This window comes from Haliotis rubra, unplaced genomic scaffold (assembly GCF_003918875.1).
Source record: "Haliotis rubra isolate DU_JTF1 unplaced genomic scaffold, ASM391887v1 Scf1233, whole genome shotgun sequence".
In the NCBI taxonomy this organism is placed as follows: domain Eukaryota; kingdom Metazoa; phylum Mollusca; class Gastropoda; order Lepetellida; family Haliotidae; genus Haliotis; species Haliotis rubra.
The window spans coordinates 31,588-56,370 of record NW_025765152.1 but is presented as its reverse complement, the minus strand read 5'-3'; the positions used below and the strand labels follow the sequence as shown (position 1 = coordinate 56,370).

The 24,783-nt window shown below is 39.5% G+C and overlaps 2 protein-coding genes across 2 annotated transcripts; one reads left to right on the top strand and one right to left on the bottom strand.

Annotated features, from left to right (window-relative positions):
- Positions 1-293: 293 nt before the first annotated feature.
- Positions 294-15,325, bottom strand: LOC124266162. The gene is made up of 7 exons (XM_046700964.1): positions 13,211-15,325; positions 7,151-8,683; positions 5,471-5,556; positions 3,062-3,872; positions 1,132-1,279; positions 433-783; positions 294-329 (listed from the first exon to the last, which is right to left on the bottom strand). Exons 1-7 carry the CDS (start codon positions 14,806-14,808, stop codon positions 294-296), a joined length of 4,563 nt encoding a protein of 1,520 aa, XP_046556920.1. The 5' UTR covers positions 14,809-15,325.
- A 5,044-nt stretch (positions 15,326-20,369) lies between these two features.
- Positions 20,370-22,421, top strand: LOC124266160. The gene is given in 3 exon segments (XM_046700963.1): positions 20,370-21,133; positions 21,135-21,495; positions 21,598-22,421. Coding segments are annotated over 3 exon segments (921 nt in total). The 5' UTR covers positions 20,370-20,854; the 3' UTR covers positions 21,879-22,421.
- Positions 22,422-24,783: the final 2,362 nt, after the last annotated feature.

Sequence of the window (24,783 nt, the reverse complement as noted above, 5' to 3'; positions counted from 1 at the left end):
AAGTGAAGACTCAAATATTGATAGATTCTGCAAAGATTCGAATGTCCAATCCAGCAAAGACTTTTGTGTGTCTGCATCCAAGCAGTTGCTGATATAAATAGAAAAGAAATGCTGTAGAACACTGCAAGGTACTGATCCTGTTTTTAACAGTTCCTCAGCTAACTCACAAACTATATTAAAGACAGTCCTACTTTCAAGTGTATCAGATTTCAGTGCTTGGCCAAATCTGTGCAGGTAACTCATTGGCAACTTGAATGGAAACAAGACAACATATGTGAAGTCACTGCACATTCTTAGTGATAGGAAGTCTTTTGACTCTGACACTTGTCCTGCAAGAGATAAAACCAGATTAACCCCATTTATCCATTTTTCTAAATCAAGTCTTGACAAGAGCTTTTCTGTAGGGATCAACTCTTGGCAGGCAAAACTCACTAAGGCAGTGTTAACATCTTCACAGTCATCTGCACATGGTTGTTCATCTACATTTGACAGTTTGTCTTTGATCATTTCACTTTCATCTTCATCAGAATTTGGTTTTTCTTCATATTGTATTTCATCAGGAGTTGGTGGCTTCAAATAGTCTTCCATCTGGTAACAGATTTCATCTCCACTTTGTGTTTCAGATTCAGATTCTAACTCTATATCCATTACATCCACCACACTGCTTGTGCGCTCAGCATCTAGCTGTTCTTCTGCATCCTCATCTTGGACATACTTTTCCAATGCACCATGTTCCTCTGAGCTACCTGAAGGTACTTCTTTCAAACCTTCATTTGCTTGTTTCTGTGAATCAGATAAAGTTGCATTGATAGAGAGGTTACTGCTTTGCAGAAAGTCAGCCATTTCTGTCTCTGTTAGGTCAAGGCACACATCAATTAGTTTGACCTCTGATTCGATGACTGGGCCATACAACCAACATGTGATATGCAAACTGCATACATCATATTCAAATGAATATCGTTTTCTTGTAAATCGTGACAAGATTGACCTCTCTGTTGCCTTTTCTCTCTGCTTTTCTGTCATTTGCAGTTTGATTCCTGAGAAGATGACATTACAAAAGTCATGAAAGTAGTCAGTAAACTGGTTTTCAGTGTAAGTATTTTCAAACATGTCCATTGCTGCCTGACTCACTGTGGGCTGGAATTGCATTGTCAATGTATCCTTGATTTCTTCATTAACTTCATCAATATCAAGGTCTGAATATTCAGCTCTGAAGGCATCCATGAAAGGTTCTTTCAAAGTTTCTATCTGATCAATGAACACTTTGCTGAAGGGGCACCTGAGCGAAAGTACACTGTCCAGAATGACGTAACACTCAGGACCCTCTGGTGGTGGAACTGATTCAGTATCAATCATAGTTTTATCATGTGTGAGGTTTAACCAGACCCCTCTTTTTCTGTCTTTGTCTTCAGTATTGCACCACAAAGTCACAGAATCCCAAGCACTTGCAGCTTCAATTTTGTAAACAAGGGCTGCTAATGGATGTTTTATACATGTTGAAACTTCATGTTCAAGAGCATCATGTAGGGTAAGAAAATTGTAGAGCTTTAGTCTATCACATGCTACATCAAGTTGCCAGCACTGAGATTCATCTGCATATGATTGTTCCTCTAATGTGGAAAACACCAATTCCTCCAGGACTTTCATCAATTTTGAATCACTCACTGTGGCATCAACTACATTCTTAAGACTCTCCAAACTCCTTGGTATGTCATGATAGTCAAGTAGGGTGAATGCCCAAAAGAGATGCTGCTTCAAAAAGGAGGTTATTGGGCGTCTGTCATGAATAAGATGTATCTTCCTTTTATGCAGTACGTCTTGAAGAGAGATCTCCCTATTGTCAAGGCTATCTATGAATGTCATATTCCATCCACTCAAAAAGTTTACAAAACTTAGAGTGTTTTCAGAATCATTTCTGTCCATGTGCATAACAATCATGACATGTTTTGGGTCTTTGGGTCTTTTTGTGGATATGAAATCAGCCTGTTCTCGGTCTGCAACAGATTTCATCAAGAGAATATTTTCCTGATCTGTACTTGCTGAGCACTGAATAACAAGCCATGTCTTGTAAGGGTCATTCCAAAAACTCCCTATTCTGGTACAAAGTTGCTTTTCAGATTTGAAAGCACCAAGCTTTTCACTTTGAATAACAGCTGTACTCATCTCCACACATGCACTAACATTTGTGTGAAGATTGCTGTGAGTAAAGATTATTTCCTTCAAACAACATTCACTGTCTTCAAGTCTTGCATTCAGAAAATGTGCCAAACCATAGTGAACAGGCAAATGAAAGAACATGTCCTGCAGTTCTTGTACTTCATTAGGGTCTTTCTTTTGAAGTTCACTCAAATCCATTCGCACTACTGATTCTGGAGAACACATTGTCAGCATCATTCTTTTGCACATGTTCATATGATCAGTGGAGTCAGGTTCATTGTTCTGTTTTGAATATACAAAATGAACAAGTGAAGCAACCATGTCTGGGTTGTCTATGGGAATAACATCACACCTTGTAAATGTATGCCCTTGTATACTTGCAATTTCACTGACCCAGTCTTCTAAAACTGACACAGCCTTCATTTCAGTTGTTGACAGTAATTCAGTCAGTTTCATATACTGTTTTTCAAATCTGTTCAAAAATGGTAGGTCTGATAGATCTAGTTTGTCCTCCTCTACCAACACAATGCATCGGAAGTCATCATGCACATGACACAATGGGTTGCTGTAAGCTCCAAGTGCAATGCGGCAATTCTTCTTTGAGCCTACAATTGTGTAATTCTGGTTGAGCATGTCATACAGACTACCATATATATTCTCCAAATCCTTCAAAATCAGTACCACCCCTTGCTCCATACACAGTATGATATTGCTCAAAATACGATAATTGTAGTCATCTGTTAAATCCTCTTCAAAATGACTACCAAGGATTGACACAAACTTTCTGTTCTTTTCAGTTAGCAAATCTTCAATTATGCTCAAAGCAGATTCTCCTCTTGTTGACAAAAGTAAATGACGTGCAGATTTATCATTGATGTTTTCAGCTACAAGTTCTAACACTGACGGAATGTCTTCCACCTCAGGGAAGTTGACAGAAAGCAACTTCTCCAAATGCTTTCTGTATACTGTCAGAACAGAGTGGATTTCACTGGACAGTCCCCCAAAGTTACGCAGCAATCCTTTCGTAATGATTCGTAACTGGACACTTGAATCAACAGAGTCATGGTCAGATAAGGCACTGAATTCCTTTGAAACATATTTCACAAGTGAATAGAAGTCTCGAAGACCATGGAAATTCTTAAATGTCTGTTCTCCTGTATACTGCAAATAAGCATTTGCAATTGCTTGAACAAGATCTTCATTAATTTTTCTGTCAAAGTGTTCTGATGGGTGCAGTGATGACAGACTCATTCTCTTCTGATTATCTGATACACTAGTCTCACTGATAGAAATTCCTGTAAGATATAGCTCTTTAGCGTCCATGTCAGGTCTTGAGAGATGGATAGCTCTATTCATCTTAGCTGCATCAAGAGCCCAGTTGGAAATACCAACAACAGCAACATTTGGAAGCTCTGTTTCCCCAGGTTCTAACAAACTATGAAGAACTTTTAGGGGATTAAATCTTGACATCTCTGCAAGTCCAATTTCATCCAAAATGACAACAGGTAGAACACTGTTGTCTTTGTCATTCTCTTTGTATTTTTCAGCTTTAGCAAATACCTTGAGGATACCGTCAGAGGTAGATGATTCAGATCCTTGGTATGACACACAGAACAACTGAGGCAAACTCTGGAAATATGGATCTTTTGAGTCTTTCCCCCTCAAGTTACTCTTAATCAGCTGCAGAGACAAAGATTTACTACAACCAGGTTTCCCTACAACAAACACAGGAATGTGATTAAGGATACAGACCAAAATGACAAATACATTTTCCTGGAGAGCTGTGTTTTTAGCAGTACCTTGGGGTAATTCCATTCTATTGAGAATGTCTCGTTGTTCACTTTGGATGATAGTTATGATGTCATGCTCAGTTATACTGACAAGATGTTTAGCAAAGATCATTGCAATTTGTTGTCTGTAGGTCTGTCTGCTACATGTGTCTGGTAGCCGAGAGTGGTATGAATGTGCTAATGCTAAGACCACAGAGGACCTTTCCATCTGAAAACTCAAAGGAAAGCATTTCTCCTTTAATTTTTCCTTCTCTTTCAATGTCTTTTTAAACCAGTCAATCAACTTCCGACATCTACTCACATCACGAAGACTAACACATGATCCTGAGTGTTCCCTTTCACGGATAAAGCTCTGAGACATAACCAACAGTTCAACTACACAATTTTGTAAACCCCGCTGAACACAGCCAGTTATCATGCGCTTTATGTATGCCTTTTCATCGCTGTCACTCAGACTGCCATAATCCCATACAAAATCCACCATACTTTCTGGAAGAGGATTCACCCTGTACACTAGTCTAGACCTTTCATCAGCTTGCACTTTAGTCTCAAGTCCCGCAGTGAAAATACTCTGATCACTTCTTATCTTGTATGGATTACATGCTGCCATGACAACAAGATTGGGAGCAAGCCTCATACCATGGCATGTGTGATGGCAAAGAATTGCATTGATTAAACCAAGGTGGTTGCAAGTGTTGATTTCATCTAGAAACAGCCAAACTACGTCATCCAAGGAGTTCAAAGCTGTTTCATTCACTTCCAAAACCGTCTAATAATCTCATCTTCTACAATCCCGGCATGTATGTTCTGTATCTTTAGATCTACTCCACAGATCACAGACAAATATCGGATCAAACTTGTTTTCCACACCCAGTTTCCCCATGATGATGACAGGAACATGAGCCCTCGTTAAGTAGTATGATTAGTATCATTTTCAATAGATTGTCAGGTGTCAGAGCATAAGATGAACTCATGTGATTCTTAACCTTATCAGATGTTGCTCCAGGTTTGAATCTGGCAATTCGTTGCAACATATCTTGAAGTTCTGTTTGACTTAGTTTTGAGAACTCAGGCATAGCAGCTTTCACTTGTGTTTCAAAGAGTGTTTTCACATGTACAGGTACCAAACTTTTGTTCCTGTAAAGAGCAGAAAGTGTTTGAATGTCTTGATTGTGAAATGCAATCAGTAAATGATTACTTTCCTCCCACTGTATCATGGCTTCTACACGTTTTGTCATTGCTGAAGCTGAAGCAGAAGTAGCTACTAGATTTTCCACACTCTGATTGATATCAGCAGATTGACTCATTGTTAGAACACTGGCTGTCTGATCTTCCCGACATGCATGAACAGATCTTGTAGCAAATTCCCTTGACACATCAAGGAGAGCCCTGAACAACTGACTCTTAACATCTTTTAAATGTGCATCTCCACCAAGCATTCCAGATATGTTTGTTGTCCTGAAGAAGTAACTGCATGAAAACTTTTTCAATTGATCCGACAACACATTTAAAAATGTTCTCACGAGAGTGAAGGACATATCTGTTCCACTTGAAAAATACTTCTTGAGCATTTCTGTACACTTTTCCTGTGGCAAGGGCCTGCATGCAGCTTCACCGGTAAAGTACAAGTCAGTGGTGTCCAGTTTTCCACAGTCATACGCTTGCAAGTAGTGACAGACAACTTGCAAAGGGCTGCATGTTTCATTGCTTACACAAAAATTAGCATAATTTTGCCATTTGAGCACTTCTCTTCTGAAACACAAAACTGTATTTAATGAGTTTCTAAGACTGTTACTGATAGTGTTTGCTACCTCAATACAAATTGTTTTTGTTGTGAGTTTCACTAGATCAGATCCATGGGAAACAAAACCTAGCACTATCAACTGAGTGAGAAGCAGATCCACGTCCTTGGGTTTAGAAAGCATTCCAATATCAATGTGAAGCAGATCTGATGATGTCAAATCAATGTCGGACATCTTTTCACAAGTTCTTTTGGGGTCATTTCTCCACTGACATGCAATGAGCAGACTCTCTTTTGTTTTGACCATGCCAGTTGCTGGATATATTCTGATTTTCCTTGACCTGGGACATCTGATAAGACAGTGACAACATCTGGCCATAATGTTTGAAGACATTCTTCCATTGCTGATTGTGACATTGGCTGCACTTGATGAACATTTTCTCCAAAATGATCTAAAAAGGGGTGATGAGCATTTCCTCTACATATTATTGCCAGCAGGTAAGACTCTTCCTCCATTGTTTCAAGTATATCAACAAGCCTAAATTGAAGTTCACTTGACAGATTTTCAACACAGACAATGGAGAAGAGCTGATTTGGTTTCTTTTCCCTTTTGCACCTAGACACCTTCAGTATGAGAAGTTCAATGTCTTCCCAAAGTGTATCCTCTTGACAGAAAAGTACTTGGCTTGACATTGGTAAACATCTAGTTGTGTTTTTGTACAAAGCTAACAGAGTTGGTACAGCAAGGTCACTATCATCATTCAAACCCACTAGAAATAATTCACCTTCCTGAACTGCGTCAGCGACCCTTCCAGATTTAGTATCAGGAAATGGAGTCAACATTGTTGTTTTACCTTGAAACAAGATCTCTAACGTTTTTCCAACACTTTTCAGTCCAAAGGCATCATGTCCTATATCCTCCTGAACGTGGGAATATATGTCATTTCCTCCTGATAAATGTTTTAAGTCATAACCAGTAAAGGACAAAAGATCGGATATTTCTGTATCCACTTTACTGTGTATTGCTTTGAAGTGATTTTCAATTTGACGCAATTGTTCAGGATAAAAAAAGTTGAGCCAATAATATTGGTTTCTACTATCTCTTAATGCACTTTGCCAATTCACTAGTGTATTGCCATATTCAGTGGCACATTGCTGCAGATCTATTATGTTCAATGACACTGTGTATTTATCAGGATATTCTGGATGACCTGACTGACAGAGTTCAGTCAAAATTGAAACAATATTCATGGCATCATCAACAGACTGCTTAAATACTTCAAAATCTTCTTTGATCTTGTCCTGTTTTTTGGCTTTGCCTTTCTCTTTCACATCTGTATTCATTAACATAACTCTGCTTCTCAAGTCACTAATGTCAGAGTGTGTATGAGTCCTTGTTGTGTTGTGACTCCTATACTTCAGATTTAAATCACATCCAGACTGGGATAACGTAAATACATACTTTGATCCTTGCTGGACAGCTTTCTTGACAATTTCTTTCGTAACTTCACCCCTGTTGGCAACATTATGAAAAAGAGCCTTTAGGCTGTGAAGGTGGGTGTTACACTCAGAAATCTTTTGATCCAGGTTGGTTATTTTTGAATCAGTCAGTGACTTCTGCAGCATTGTCAACACATGTTTCACTTCTGAATGGGGAGTTTCCCTAAGTATTGGGCTGAGAAATCTTTTCACATTTATCAGAGCAGACACAGTTGATTCTTGCACAGACTGTTCTGAGTGCTCCTCCACAGCATCAATTAGGTTACGCAGATCTTCCAAGGCGGTCTCTCGAAGAAAGTCTACAAGAAAAGATGATTTTGAAAGTTCCTCCAAAATGTTTGAAAGTTCACCTTGAAGTATCTCATTTATCTGACTCAATATGTTTCCAGTCTCAAACAGCTGTCTCAGTGTTAGGTCATCCAAATTATTTTCTTCAAGTGATGTAAATGCTTGCACAGATTCTGCAAATGTTTCCTCCAATTCCTGTAAGTGAAGTATTTTCAACACCTTCCTCAATATTTCAACTCTAGCAGAATACTCAAAGTATTTGTCAAACATGTGAACTGCTTTCTTAACCCAAACTTGTAACTTCCTGTCAAAATGACATTCTGCTACTGACTGTTCAGAAACACTGTCATCAACATCAAGCAGGGGTCGCATGTCACCTATTCTTTGATCAGAGCCATCAAAAAGGGGCCTCCACATATTTTCATAGTCTCTTATACATTCAGAAGCAAGCATTCCCATCACCTTCACAGTTACATAAGGGTTATCATCTTCAATTCTGTCTTCTCCAAACAGCTGGCAAATGTCGTCTTCTGGATTTGAAGGCATAACTGTTTCTAAAATATCAGGAATTGATAACCATTGGTTTATCACTGTTTTAGAGATTTTCCAAAAACTTTGTGACTTTGAAACATTGAAAATATGATCACTAGACCTCAGGATATCACAGAAAGGGCCCCAAAATGAATGATCAAGAAGAGCTGATACAACTACTGATCCCGCCTGTACTTCTTTGTGCATTTCCTGAAACATTTTAACTGCAATTTTTAAATCAGGCCATTTTCCCCAAAAGAGATGTTTAAGTTTGTTCAAAATATTAGTAATGAATTCGTCATCATGTTCTGCCCTTTTCCTAGCTTCGGGTAACAGTGACAGTGCCTTATCCAAGTCTTCTTTCTTGCAGACTGTACCAGAAACTAAAAGCAGTTTGGTACACTTAGAATAGCCATCTTTCACTACTGCATGTAATTTCTTTGAAAATATGAGGGACAATGTGTTAGAACACAACTTTTGTGCCATCTGGGCAGAAGCCCTACAAGCTTTTCCAAGGACAACATTTGTATTCAGGAATTCATATTGCTCCGCCATTTCCAGAAGGTTTGTCCAGAACTCCGCATTTTTTAACATCTGAAGAAAGCAGGTTTCATCATTCTTTGTTTCCAGTAAGCCACGTTTTTCGATGCATTTCACCAGCATCTTTTCATACAATCTGAAAAAATATGCAAAATTAATACAATGTAATATTCTATACAAAAAACGAAACTTCACATGAGTTACTTTATGTTCCAAACATACCCATATACAAAATGTGTTACAACTGGATAAATCTGGCTTATGAGCGGACACTAAAAGAGGATTAAGCATTAGTACTGTACCTGATCTGATGCTGATAACTTGTGTTACCAGCATCCCAACATGACGGCAGGTAAGATTGTTTGGCGATTTTTTCCCTCAAATAAGCAGTCTTCCTATGTGTATACAATCAAAATTTCTTAGCACACTTATAAACCTTGATGGTGTTGTTATAGGGACTTATTCAGGACAGCCTTCGTCCAAATATTTAAAAAGTAAAAACTATGTACTCAAGACATGTGAGACTTTATTGTAATTATTTATATGATACTAATCTGTACTCTATGCAATCCTTATCACTTCCGCATTGTACATTGACTTGTCAGGCAATTAATTACTGTATATGACATTTATAGCCCTAATTGGTCATCCCCTTTGGCCGTGTCTGCCATCACATCAACTGGTCAAGGAAGTGCAATTGTTTTTCTGTCTGTCCATTTTTGAGTCGTCGCCTGTCCATTGTCGTCAAAAACTGTATATATATTCTTACATCTACAAGCATATTGAATAAAAACAAAACGAGTCCGGTATTCCGATTGCTTGTGTATGACGTCCGCGAGCAGGATAATGCCGCTCGTAGGAAACACCCTGGGGTTGGCAGGTACTCCGCTCACCTCATTTATGTCTTGTATATTTGTTTGTTATGTAACTACAGAAGTTTGAACTCAATGTATTCCTTTGTCTTGTCAACGTATTGTACGTACACTTCGTCTTAATTCCGAGCTAGTTCCCCACGCACTGACAGTGTGAATACATTGAATGCACTGGATTTACTTATCAATACAGGTTATTGATCAACTCAATCTGTTGATGTAATGTCTGACAGGTCACGTAAACACGTGTTTCACGTGCATGACCTCGGATCAGATTTACTGTGGATGTCGAGTCTGTAAACCTTGAGGGAACATCTCAAAACTCAAAACAGCACTCATTGTGTTCCTCCAGTGTCTGGCAGGACAGGTAGCAGCTGCTTTTTTTCTTTGGGCTACTTGGGACATGGGCGGGTCATTTATGAAATTTATGGATCCATCCAGACCAGATATACATGAACCTTAAAAGTAAGAATTTCCTATCTAGACCATGTGGTACATTGATCAACATTGTGGTACTTCTTGTTCTTCCTGATAGTGTAAGTACCTCTAAAAACCCTGTCAACCCTGCATAAAGCTCCCAGATTATCGTATTAATGAAAGGACCTCTCATTTCAGATGTCGTAAAATATGCAATTACTGTTATTGCCATACAGTCATGGAGTTACTTCATACAATTCAGCACAAATTGTCTGAACCAGCAGCTGTCTAATATGATATTTTGTAGACATATTTTAATGTAGCTTAGTACCTTTAAAATCAACTCTGTACTTATCCCTACCCTCAAAAAACGAGCTCTCCAAGAAGACGGAATAATCAGGAACTCAAATTACATCAAAGTGAAAAACATGCTGAAATTACATTTCTGAGCATACCTGCATCGTACATTCGTTGAATTTTCCGCAGTGGGACAGGTAAATTAGTAATGATACCACATAAACAATGTTTTCATCCCTAGGGACCTTTACACTTGGTAAACATGTTGTATTTTATAATTTTTATATTAAAACTAACAACACTAACACAATATTCTTCAGTTACCATCATCCTTCACCCTGCATTACCGACATCCTAACACGATTTTTAAAATGCATATTCTTCAACACACAGGGATCAATAAGACAAGAGTCATCAGAAGATGACATATCCCCCCGACCCCCACATATTTGAAAGAACAAATTATCTGACAGTTACTTAAAGTCCAGCTTGATTTTTTTTTAGACTAAGTCAAAATCGTTTCCATGGAAATCATGACTAATATAAATGCCAAAAATCTGTAAATAGCAAAAGGCACCATTTCAAAATTTGCCTAATATATCTGCCAAGTTCTGTTGAAAGATGAATGCTTGAGGAAACAAAGCTTTTCAAGTTGTGCTCGAATACACAAAATCTGCAAATAAAAGCCCACCCCTCCCCAAGTTTTGGGACTAAGTCCGAATCGTTTCCATGGAAATCGAGAAAATAATAAATCACAAAAAACTGCAAATAGCAAAAGGCACCACTTTGGCATCTGCCTCACATATATGCCAAGTTTTGCTGAAAGATATTAAGAAGATATTACAGGCCGGGGGGATAAAAATGTAGTGCATTCAATGTATTTACACCATCAAAGTTTATCAGTGTGCTAAATAATTGTGATTGTATACACGTGTAAGACTGTTAATTCGAGGGAAATAATCGCCAAGCGATCTTACCTGTCACCATGTTGGGATGCTGGTAATGCACGTTACCAGACTCACCTAAGGTACATAGATTAGGGTGTGGTGCACCCTCAACAGTCAAAAGCAGCATGATGGGGGTGACTTTTTTATTTCATAGACACTAGCCAACTTGTTCAATACTGTGTATGGACCCCTCTCGCATTCACAACAGCAAGGCAACATTGTCGCATTGACTGCCTAACACCTGTGAACACAGCATGAGACAACCTGCAACATTGCTGTATCAACATGGACTTAACATTCTGAGATGTCTCAAGGCATGAAGACTTCTTTCTAGAGCATCCCATGCGTGTTCGATGGGACTGAGATCAGGTGATCTTGATGGGCACTTTATGATGTCAATACTAGCATTTTGCAGGAACTTTGGTGTCAAAATTGGTGTGTGTGGTGTTGCATTGTCATTGCTTAACGCCTCATCAGCAATTTTCCAACTATTTATGGCGATGAAATGTTGAAACTGGAGGCCTTGATCAAGAGCAGTCATGAACAGACTTAGGATTGATATTCACTGCTCAGACACCATGCTCATTCTCTTCTGTTGGCAAATAGCAGCACACTAGTAAAACCTGATTTATAACCCCATTTCCATTTCCAGAAGTTCAGTATGTGTAATGTCTATAAACCAATTTTATTCACTAGCAACACACTGTTCTAGTAAGTGTTTTACATAAAGTAACACATGTGAAGTACTGTTTTTGTTCAGACATAACTGTAGATAACCAAGGATCAGAAAAATGATTTGTAGACATTGGTTGACTTAAGTAAAGCTTACACTTTCATCTCTTATTACTATTGTTCTTTTGGTCAAAAAACATTGTTATCCTTGGGATTGTTTCATATGCTGTGACTATTATTACTAGGTATATTTGCCTTGTAAATTGTAATTCAACTCCTCAAACATTATCTTCCAATAAACCTGTGATATCGTTTAAAAAATACCCAATAATATAAAACATGAAATTTGACTTCAATCATCTGAAGAAGAAAAAAGTATCTGAATATATTATTTTTTCCATTAGTAATATATTGTAATATCATCTTATTTTAACTGTAGGTTTTGCTCTATAAATGTAAAAAAAGGACAAACATAACCAGGGTTATTTGGTAGCCCACTGGTTTATTGTCAGACACTTTTTACAATTTGACCTGTCACTGTTAAGGTTTTGTGCTGTCCACCTATTTCAATCGGAAAACAAGAATGTTGACAAGAAATTTGATTTAGGAGGAGGAGATAATGAGAGAAAGAGGAGGGAAAGAAAGATAGGGCAAGAGAAGAAGGGAATAATGAAGGGGGTGGTTTGGAAAGCTGGCCAGTGTTGGGGAAGAGGTGGTCTGGTAATAGTTTTTGCTCTCCCTTGGAAAGGTTTAGCCTTAGTATTTGCATTGTGAAATCGGGCCAGTAGACTATGCTTGTTTAGGAGACATTTAAAACTGATACTTTCTTTTGAGAAGTCATTGCTCGAAAAATATTCTTACATTAAGCAGTCGACGAAAGGAAAAAAATCAGCAAATTTACAAAGAATGTGCAGATTTGCAAACATCAACCAATCAGAGGGCTTGCTTCGACCACACCCCAATTTTGTCAGGACATATCACCATCCATTTGTGTCAAGATCGTTTAGTTGAATGTCAAAATCGGGTTTCAATCGACTTGCAGAAATAACAATAAAGAATTGGTAGGTGCCATGAGTGGTGATCGATAGGCCAATCATCCATGATTATGTTTACATAAAGTTTTAATCGATTGCATGCGATGGCAGCGTAGCGATCGGCAAAGCAGGCGGGTGGGGTACACCGAAGTGTCCGGCCTTGTCATAATGTATTGTACTGTGAGGCATTTCGAGTCGGGGGTCATCTCAAATTGATTTTTTTCTCAAAATCTTTAATCCTCGCAAGACACAAGGGCCTGTGGTATGCACTAGGTCCACAGATGAATGTACATGCCATCTGTATGAAAGAGGAGTTTTGAAGAGAAAACCACCAGAATACTGCCAAACAATGGGAAGGATTGCATCGTCCAAAACCAATCATAACAATAAATCTTAAAATAGCCACTGGTTAACTAATACTTACTTTGAATAGTTTCTGCTTTGTGAATATCCAATCCAGGATGAAGTTCCAGCTTTAGATAGAATTATACCTATCATAACCGCCTGTTTTCCTTCTAACAGATAAGTCTGTAAATGTTCAGCAAAAACTTCCTGGCAGTGTGAATCTTCTTCAAAATCTGTTTCCAGTAACTTGTCAACTAAGCTTTGCACATTTTTTGTCTTCAAGAACATAAATGCTCTCTCTTTCAAACACTTGACAAGCATACAATTGCATGAAACACAATCTGCAGACAAAGCCCAGCCCAGATATTCATAGACATGTGGTAAATCATCAATTGGTCTGACATATCGGCTATCGCTACAGTGTAACTGAATAGCTTTTTCAAACCATTTCTGGGTCAATTCAGAAAGGATATCTTCGCCACAACCATCCAAAAAGTCATGTTTCAACATCTCTTTGAACAAGGAGTGCAACTTTTTGTTGTCTGACACTGCCAGTAATTTCATCACTTCAACACGAGAGGAAGGTTCAACAAAGAGATTGTCTGCAAGCAAAAGTGTCTGTAATTTGTGGCAGTCAAAATCACGAGTCTTGTGGGTGTTTTCACACATACCATTCACTTTCTGTTCCATACATCTGGCAATATCTCCTTTAACTTTTTCCCATTTGGAAAGCACTTCATGGAGCACAACCATCTGCCCAATGTTTCTTGTCTTCATTAGAGAAGAGCATTCATTCTCCACTTTCATACGAATGATAGTCTGGGTATCTGTTTTGAAAAAGCTTACATTTTCTTCCTCTGCCAGGGCAAATTCCAACGGTAAGTGCTGTAGCAATCTCTCAAAGAACTGGCAATATGAGGGTTCATCATCTGTGCTCACAAGACTGTATGTTCCTCTGAGAACCGATCTCACATGTTCATTGTCATGTACCTTGAATGTATTGGTTGAAATAGATTTCTGCAACAGCTTGGAGAAATATTCAGGTGAAAACAGATGAAAGCAGTATTCCAGTACAGTGAAGAAGTGGCATGGACTTTTAGGAAATGCAACTTGACACAAACTTTCTGCAATCCTCTTGAAAGCTGACATCATTGTGCTTGGTATGTCCTTCACAGAAATTTCCTTAAAACCTTTCAGAATTAACTGACAGATGGTTGGTGTAACCCATTGTGAACGCCTGATGCAATCTTGATTCACAGAGAGTTTACTATAAACATACCCCAGGGCACTCAAGCTGTCAGGTGACATGCCGTGTATTACAGGTTCAAAAAGGTTTTTCATCAACTTGAAGATTGATTCAATATCGCTACAGTCCTTAAATATATTCTTTGTAAGATCTTCAATTTGCATGAGAGCATCTTTATATCCATATTCCAAGATATTCAGTAAAATGTGACTAACATGACCACAAAAACCTTCTTCATAGTCAGAGAGGCCTTCAATGCAACGGAATATGTTATTTGTTCCCATTTCACGCCAAGCACACTCTCTCTTGTAAATTATGAGTGGTAGCCATGGAATACAATGGTGTATTATGATTCTACAAAAATGTTCATCAACATTTGGAGGAAAGTCTACCTTCCCACTGGTCCACATATTTTCGTCCAAAGATGTCATTCTTACCAAACCATATCCACAAAGTTTAGGTGAAAACTCAGCTAACACATCTTTGATATGTTTCTTTTTCACTTCACTGGCAGGAATGTAGAGAAGTACTTCTTTCTTGAGAATCTGAATAATCACACAAAGAGGTATTTAAAATATAATTGCATAATTCTACTTTGGTTCACTTTTTATGATGTACACAAAAGCAAAAGACTTTTCAAAAGAGGTATTTCAAATATAATTGTTTAGCTCACTTTTTATGAAGTACCTGTGATGATACCTGTATTTAATTATTGCAAATTACTAACATTTTAGATTTTACCTAAACTCAAATGTGTTTTCAGAAGTCATCTGTTTTAAAGTGTCTTCATGTACTTACATATTTTTGGGGGCAAATGCTTAAGACAGTTCATGGTCCTTTCATAACAAGAATAACAGTTCTGCAGCTATGTACCTAAGTATTAACGGGTATTTGTTTCAAATCAACATTAGGCATTCAGCTTGAACAGAAATTGTATGATTAGAAAGCAGAACTACTTCAGTTATCATATTCCAGATATGTAGGCCACTGGCTCTTGTACATTTCAATAAACATTTTAAGTTAAAAAACTTTACATATTCACACCTTTACATCTTACGTTACACAACAGTGCCAGATAAAATGTATTTAAAAAAAATAAATATCATTCATACTTATCCTGACTTACACTAATCGCTTATCTTAACATTTGAGTCAGGATAAGCATAAATGATATTTTTATCCCCCAAAATACATATTTTATCTTATATATACTGAGACACTTTGAAAACGCATATGAGAAAAAATAAAACAAGACATGGGATGAAATAAAATGTTATTATTTATAAAAAGCACATTAATAAGCATTCAGTCTGTTGAAGAAAAAAATAAATGAAATCTTGTCAACAGGACATGCACAGCGTCTTCGAAACTGAGGTGCGTGCGTGCGTGTGCACACACACACACACACACACACACACACCTGTTAACTCGCCTATCAAGTTCATCCCTCAAGTGTTCAATTGGGCTAAGTCTGGTGAATAAGCAGGCCAGTCCATCACGATGATTCCAGTTTGCTGAAGGAAGACTTGTGTCATAGGGGGCGTGCATTGTCATGCTGGAATATCAACTGACGTCATTGGTTACGGCGCAGCAAAGGAACGACTTTAGGCCTAACAATTTCATCCACATAGCACTCTGCTGTGAGATTGCCCTGAATAACTTGAAGATCGCCTGAAACAAGCATTTATTGCACCCCAAACCATCACACTGCCACTGCCAAATTAAACTCACAGTCTGACACATGCATTGGCATGGTTCACCATGTCACCAATAAACAATTGTACGAAAGAAAAGCCGTGAACAACATCCATACTGCTGTACAAATCGATGGTGGGCCTGACGGTGTCAGGGCTGCAATATGGTACCACAATAGGGGCACCAGGATCGTAAGCCTTTGTGTCTCATGCGCATTCTGAGTGTAATAGGGTGGATTCATCTCCCATGTCTGCCAATTGTGTTCGCTGCTGCTGCCGCTGTTGCAGTTGCCATCCTGAAGCGATCGTGGAGGTGCTCCAGTCAAATTGTAAGTCTGATATATCTGCCAATTTTTGTAGAAAGATATTGAACGGTTTTCTGGAAACAAAGCCCACCTCTCCCTTTTGAGACTAAGTCCGAATTGTTTCCATGGAAACCGGGAAAAATACAAATGCCAAAAATTTGCAAATAACAAAAGGTAGCACTTTGGGATCTGCCTCATATATCTGCCAAATTTGCAGAAATATATTGAACAGTTTTTGAGATGTGCTCTGGAAACGAAGCCAATCCCTCCCTTTTGAAACTAAGTCCAAAACGTTTCCATGGAAACCACACAAAATATAAATGACAAAAACCTGTAAATAGCCAAAGGCACCACTTTAGGTTCTGTTTGATACCTCTACCAATTTTTGTGGAAAAATATTGTACATTTTTTTAAATTATGCTCTGGAAACAAAATGATTACAGACGGACCAACGGATGCACGGACGGAGTCCATTTTAATACCCCCTGCAAAATGCGTCGCGGGGGATAAAAATGAGCATGTATTTGTGAATCACCATCAAATGCTGCAAGGAGTCCCTGCTGTATCACCAACACATGTAAATGCATGAGAACTGCATAGACTGACACTTAGTTTCTGAATATTTAGAATTTTGATAGAAACAATATACAGTGGAAGCCCTCTAAACCGGCATTTGTTGGGACCGGCAAGAAATTCCGGTATAGAGGGCATGCCAGTTTAGAGAACTTTTCCCTTTTATACCTGAGAATGATCTTCTGCGTAAAATACGACTGAACAACGTGTTGATAGTCATCATATTCATTTTGCATCAATAAAGATAACATCAGAAAATTGAAATTGTTGATTCAGTTGTTCTAGCCAATCGCTATTGTTGGTTAATGTAATTAACTAGGTTTATAACAACGGGAAGACCAACAAATATCCAACTTCTTATTACGTACTGTTTTCCTTGATATGCTTTGTTACCATTCACATGGTTTATAAATGTGTGTTGTTTGTACATACAGCCCATCACGTGTACATCTAGTATAGAATATTAATTATTTGTATTACGCGCCATTCATGGTTAGTTATCTTGTTTATCCCTGAAGGGCGACTAGACACGTTTTAATGTACACCATATACTGGGGTGAACAAATATTGACATACCACTATTATTTTATCACCATTGTCGCTACGCCAAATATTCCTTGTTTACATAGCAGGCGGGTCAGTCCCACTTCATCTCCTTTTAAGGAGCCAGTCTATTTTATTTAATGCACAGGTTATTTCGGCTCATGCGCGGTTGTCTGAAATTCTACTTCCAGTCATGCGCAGTTACTAGCGATAGTTAAGCCATGCTGGTATTGTTTATGCTGTGAGTGGAAAGTTGAAAAGTTCTGTGGCGAAAAGTTTTATTATCGAGGTGATTAGACTTTTAGCGTGTCGATTGATCCGTCATGCCTCCAGCAAGGCGAAGGAAATCTGGCGTTGACCACGATCACACGTCCTGTTCCAACAGCAAACAATCGTGACACGACCGAAGGCGTTGGAGAGCAAGACAACCATGGAACCCGAAGCCGAAGAGCCAGAGGCGAGTAGTTCCAGACGTCGTTACGCCGATATCACCGTGAACAATCGACCGTACTCAACTCTCCCAAGGAATTGGTCCATTGAGAGGATTACGAACTATATCGAGCAGATGTTGGGAATACGACGCCCGCAAGGTCTTTCTCGGAAGCAGTATCAAGAGCTGTACTCTATTAACGTGGCCAATCACAGTCGCGAGGTCAGACAGGTCAGCGAGTCAAGGCATTATGGAACCAGAACCACGCGGAAACGACAATATGGCGACATTACTGACCACTGTTCAGCAATTGCAACAACAGGTAGCCCGTCTAACTGACAAAGTGGATAATAGGAATTCCAACCAGTCGCAAGCCATACAACAACCACAGCAAGAAAGTGACCACAGGTTATATCAAGACCATGTTGCACGGAATACCCGGGCCCAGTCAGGAACCACTTTATTCTCTGCAAGATTTGCTCCTGATGACCCCATGTCTACAAGAGGAAGCTTGCCAACACAAGTGAACAACCACAACCTGCTTGGCATGCGGAGGTCGAGATAGTGTCGCCAGCTGAGGAAACAGATCTGGGAGGGTAAGGATGTAAATCTAGCTCTCCTTATGATCCCAGATGAGATGTCCACTACAGCCCGCTCATTTGCCTTTAATGACACACCAATGCTACTTAAACCCCAGGTTGATGCCAGGATGACTATGCCTCTTACCATCAGCATGTTCGTCACTGCATTTGGCAGATATAAAAACATCATGTGTATCAGGTGGCCACAGAGGGACAAGGAGCTGGACAGGTATGAACGTAATATCCTGGAGATGCATGCCCAGTACGAAAATCAACTTTTTTACCAATATCACCGGAAGTTCTCCGCAAAAGCTGCTGCCCTGCTCGAACAACAAAACTGGAAAGTGGACTGGAGTAAGATAGATGATGACCTGTACAGAGTGATTTTCACAGGTCAGCGAGTCAAGGCATGTCAGCTCTGTCAAGATATTGGCCACATGACAGAATTCTGTTCTATGGTGATCACCAATCCTCCCAACCAAGCGAACAGATGGGCCACCAGCACAGGCCAACAGAAATACCCTGATCTACAAGAGAAGACATCTGCAATGGAGCGGCGTTCTGCAGACCGATATGGACGACCCATCATCATATATCAAGGAGTACCAATATGCAATAACTACAACACAGATCGATGTGTACATGTCAGTTGCAAATTTAGACACATCTGCCTCCGCGTCATAAATCACATGCCCAGTTCAAGTGTTACCAGAACAGAGAGTCGGACAAGAAGGCAAGTTCCCCAGAACATAGACAAAGAGACAGGAGAGGAAACCGCGACAAGTGACTACAGGTGCACCCCATCCCCATCAATGTCAAGTGTTAGCGGATAAACTTATTGACTGTGGTCGAGTTCAGTTCGTCAATAATCTTGTTCATGGCTTGACTTATGGCTTTATGACTGGAATTGTGGCCCCACCTATTCACACCAAGATTTGTCGAAACCTATTATCGGCTAGTTGTAATCCTGAAGATACCTCTACTCTCCTGCAGAAAGAACTAGGAAAAGGTTTTTGATTGGACCATTTCTACAGCCACCATTTCTCTCCCATAGGATCAATCCAATGCGGCATTGTGGAAGGCAAATATTCTGGCAAGAAAAGACTGATCGTCGACCTTTCATCACCCCACAATGATGGGTTGCATCCCAGCCTTAACTCATTAATCAGCAAGGAAGAGCATTCCCTTACGTTATGTGAAAGTGGATGATGCCATCAACATCATCAAGGAGATTGGGCCAACAGCCTACATGTACAAATTTGACATTGCTGGCGCCTTCAAATTAATTCCTATTCATCCATCAATGTGGCACCTTCATGGAATTCAGTGGAAAGGACATTATTATTATTATACAAGACTAGTCTTTGGTTCCAGATCCAGCCCCAAAATATTTGACCAATTGTGGAGGCAATATGCTGGATCACGGAACATGTGTGTGATGTAACTCATATTCTGCATCTGTTAGATGACTTCTTAACTATGGACAATTCAATTAGTAATGGTAAATCCACAATGCAAAAAATGATTGGCCTATTTTCAGAATTAAATATTCCTCTGTCCATGCACAAGACAGCGGGACCAACACAATGCCTAGAATACCTAGGCATTACTCTGGACTCTAAGAATATGGAAGCCCGTCTCCCACAAGTCAAAGTGAAGAGAATAATAGAGATGATGGACTCTGTCGTCAGTAAGAAGAAGGTCACCAAAAGGAAGCTACTTAGCGTGCTCGGCCACTTGAACTTCGCCATGCAAATTATACGCCCAGGGCGTTCCTTTATCAGCTATCTGCTGAAGTTAGCTCATTCAGTGCCAGAGCTGTATCACCATGTGGGTCTGAACAGAGAATGTCGTGTATCGACTTAAACATGTGGAGAACTTTTCTCAGCCAGTGGAGCGGAAAATCGTTCTTCCTTAATGAAAGAATAGCTGCTCCTGATTTTGAACTGTTTACCGATGCAGCCTTCCCGGTCGGGTTCGGCCTACTTCCAAGGACAGTGGTGTGCTAACAAGTGGCCAACTCAATTGTTTGACATTGCAGGAGATGACATGTCTATAGCATTATTAGAACTGTACCCCATCATAATGGCATCATCTTTATGGGGTCACCTGTGGACTTCAAGGAGCATTTGTTTTGTGTGTGACAATTTGGCCACTGTTACAATTTTGAACAAGGGCAGATCAAAAGTCCCAGTGATTATGCTGTTTGTAAGGAAGTTAGTGTTGAATGCAGCTACTTATAACTTTGTCTTCAATGCAGTACACCTACCAGGTCGTGACAATCTTATAGCTGATGCACTATCTCGATTACAGATAGAGAAGTTCCAGCAGCTAGCCCCCGAAGCGCAACCATGCCCGACACCTTGCCTGCCTATGGACAAATTGACTATGCCGCCGACCCAGGGCTAGATCACCTCTGGGAGCAAGCCCTCTCTCCGCACACAAGAACCGTTTATAACTCAGGCCTGAGAGCGTTTCTGATGTTTATGAGTATGTCAGGTGTTACGTGGTATCCTCAAGCATTACCCTGTATCAATGAACAAGTGTTGCTAAACTTTGTGTCACATTGCCATTACAAGCTGAAAGTGACTCACTCTACGACAAGAGAGTACCTAAGTGGCGTCAGATTTGCATATCTTAAGTCATGGAGTTAACAATCCATGGTGCAACAACACCTTGTTGCGTTTACAGACAATAATGAGATCATTGAAGAAACTGGCAGGTGTCAGAGCAGCACCACGTCTCCCAGTGACAATCGTGATTCTGAAACACATAGTGAGGACGTTGAATGGCGGTCTGTTCTCAGCATATTTAGACATCATGCTGGCAGCTGCTTTCTGTACAGCCTTTTTCGGTTTTCTACGATGTGGAGAGTTGACCTACCACCATTTCAACCCAAGCCAAAACCTGTCGATGGAAGATGTTGTGTTTGCCAGTGAGAATTCTAAATTCCACCTAAAACTAAAGGCTTCAAAACTGACATATTCGGAGGGTGTGACCCTTACAGTCCATGCAGTTCCACCGCGTGTGTTGCCCAGTGCGTGCCATGAGTCGGCATGTTAAACAAAGGAGGAAAGCGGGTGCCACAGCAAAGATCCGCTCTTCGTCATGAGCGATGGTACTGCTTTTACCAGAACAGTATTTGTTAGCAGCCTTAAATCAGTACTTACCGCAGCAGGCTGGAATGACCGACAGTTCAATGGTCATTCCTTCCGCATTGGGGCGGCCACCTCCGCAGCAGCAGCAAATGTCCCAGATCACCTCATCAAAACGTTGGGGCGGTGGTCCTCAGACTCTTACCTAAGATACATCCGTACTTCCGACAGTGCCATTGGAAAAGCGCATTATGCTATGTGTGGTTTACCTAGTGTCTAGTCAGTTGTTGGTCTTCCCATTTTTATGCATCTTGTACTTTGCCATCACGGGAGGCACAGGTGGTTCCTTTCTGTTTATAGTGTACATCATGTTGGGGGTATTCTCAGTTATAACAAGGTTATTCCCGATCATTGTGGCAGTCAAATATCATAAAGATCAAGGGGATATTTTTCACCCCCCATCATTCAGGGTGTCGACCAGCTAAATGGCAGCTATAATGAACTGACAGCACCCCATGCTGGGGTTAGTAAGACTGATGCTCAGTCAAAGTATGTTTCAAACTCAGGTATGGATAGTAGTATGTGCAATATAACATCAGGCTGGAATTATCGAGGACTGATGCTCAGTCTAAGCTTCGGATCTAGGTTGATGCTCAACCATGCTAAAAATTAGGAGTTCGCACCCAATGCTTGGGTAAGGTGTTCCAGCACCCCATGCTGGGGTTAGTATCAAGCTCGCACCCAATGCTGGGGTAACGTGTACCAATTATAGGTTGATGCTCAACCACAGCAGTTCAGGTTTATACCAACAAGTATTAGCAGGTATTCAGAAGTATAAGCATGAGAATCCCCTAACGCCAAATTTTGTGTATACGTTGTGTCTATGGTTTAAAGATTGTATGTTAATAAACTTGTCATTGTTATGCTCACCTTGTCGTTAAGTTATTATAAATGTTGGTTAATGTAATTAACTAGGTTTATAACAACGGGAAGACCAACAAATATCCAACTTCTTATTACGTACTGTTTTCCTTGATATGCTTTGTTACCATTCACATGGTTTATAAATGTGTGTTGTTTGTACATACAGCCCATCACGTGTACATCTAGTATAGAATATTAATTATTTGTATTACGCGCCATTCATGGTTAGTTATCTTGTTTATCCCTGAAGGGAGACTAGACACGTTTTAATGTACACCATATACTGGGGTGAACAAATATTGACATACCACTATTATTTTATCACCATTGTCGCTACGCCAAATATTCCTTGTTTACATAGCAGGCGGGTCAGTCCCACTTCATCTCCTTTTAAGGAGCCAGTCTATTTTTATTTAATGCACAGGTTATTTCCGCTCATGCGCAGTTGTCTGAAATTCTACTTCCAGTCATGCGCAGTTACTAGCGATAGTTCGCCATGCTGGTATTGTTTATGCTGTGAGTGGAAAGTTCCCACCTCCTCCCTCAACACCACCTCATATATGTATATTCATATGTATTTGATGCATGTCTTCTATATTAGGGGGGCTTATCCCTCATTAGTCCTCCAGGGATTCTCATGTAGTATGCTCTACTGCTTTAGTCAAATATCAGTCAAATATCATAAAGAGCAGTCAAATATCATAAAGATCAAGGGATATTTTTTCACCCCATCATTCAGGGTGTCGACCAGCTAAATGGCAGCTATAATGAACTGACAGCACCCCATGCTGGGGTTAGTAAGACTGATGCTCAGTCAAAGTATGTTTCAAACTCAGGTATGGATAGTAGTATGTGCAATATAACATCAGGCTGGAATTATCGAGGACTGATGCTCAGTCTAAGCTTCGGATCTAGGTTGATGCTCAACCATGCTAAAAATTAGGAGTTCGCACCCAATGCTTGGGTAAGGTGTTCCAGCACCCCATGCTGGGGTTAGTATCAAGCTCGCACCCAATGCTGGGGTAACGTGTACCAATTATAGGTTGATGCTCAACCACAGCAGTTCAGGTTTATACCAACAAGTATTAGCAGGTATTCAGAGTATAAGCATGAGAATCCCCTAACGCCAAATTTTGTGTATACGTTGTGTCTATGGTTTAAAGATTGTATGTTAATAAACTTGTCATTGTTATGCTCACCTTGTCGTTAAGTTATTATAAAACAGTCGACTTATTAGACCACGCCTTCTTATTAGACCTCCAAAGTACAGTGTCGAGGTTGGAAATGTTTTTGAAACGAGGTTTCTGCGCTTTGCTGATCACAAGTGTTTTTTTAATCTTTTCACCAGTCATGCTACAGCATCCATCAATCAAAGTCGGGAGGCAGGACTTAAACTTGTCAACATCACTCTGATCCACACGGGCACCTTCGAGTGACTGACAAATTGTGACAATCAATTTATAATGCAAGTGACCAATTTACTTCACCTACTTAGGCCTAATCCTAATCCTTATCCATACTCCTTTTTTCAGGCAACAACAATGAGCTTAATATGCCAGTTTTTTTCTGTAAACATAAATGGAAATGATCTTACCTTAGTATCTTTTCGGAGCAATGATATAATATGAAATTAGTCCACTGAACTTTCAAAGATTATTCCTGTTTGCTGAATTTCATGTATTCCCTAAAAATTCCAGGGATTTCATGAAATTACTGAAATATTAGCTCAGGGATTTCATGAAATCCCTGTAAGCCCTTATTGAAATATATAATACCAAATTTATAATGCGAGTACAGAGTATATCGTGATAAAATTCATTTGTTGGGACAAGATAGACTGTTATCATAAAAGCTATTACACTTCAGTAGCACTTTAAAACATTTACAACGTATTGATTTACACTGGTTAAGACAACAGTTACATTTCTGGAAACCCTGACCACCACAATTCAACTTGAAAATCACAGCTGTGTGGAGAAACAGTTCTTTGTCCATTGTCACATCATTCGTAGAAAGAAGACGCTGAGGACAAACATGAAATATGTGCTTGAAAAATACCCTTTCCTTCCCAAACCCATATCCCAAAGCTCTTCTTCAACAGCGGGATAATGTATATTACAAGTTATTTCTATGAATGACCTAGTCCATTTAAACTTAAACGTCCATTTTCTATAAAGAAAATAAAATGTTTGAAAAACCTCGCTAAATTTTTAAATCCTATATCACAGTAAAATGCTGAGCCATTCCGTATGGAATTATGA

Excerpts from the sequence above, each read along its gene's own strand:
- LOC124266162 (XM_046700964.1), bottom strand. The coding sequence starts at position 14,808 with ATGACATCTTTGGACGAAAATATGTGGACCAGTGGGAAGGTAGACTTT. Across the intron at positions 5,557-7,150 it reads GCTGTCCAGCAAGGATCAAA|CTGCATGCAGGCCCTTGCCA; the intron begins GTATGTATTTAC and ends TTACCGGTGAAG. Across the intron at positions 3,873-5,470 it reads CAGATATGTCCTTCACTCTC|GGAAACCTGGTTGTAGTAAA; the intron begins GTGAGAACATTT and ends TGTTTGTTGTAG.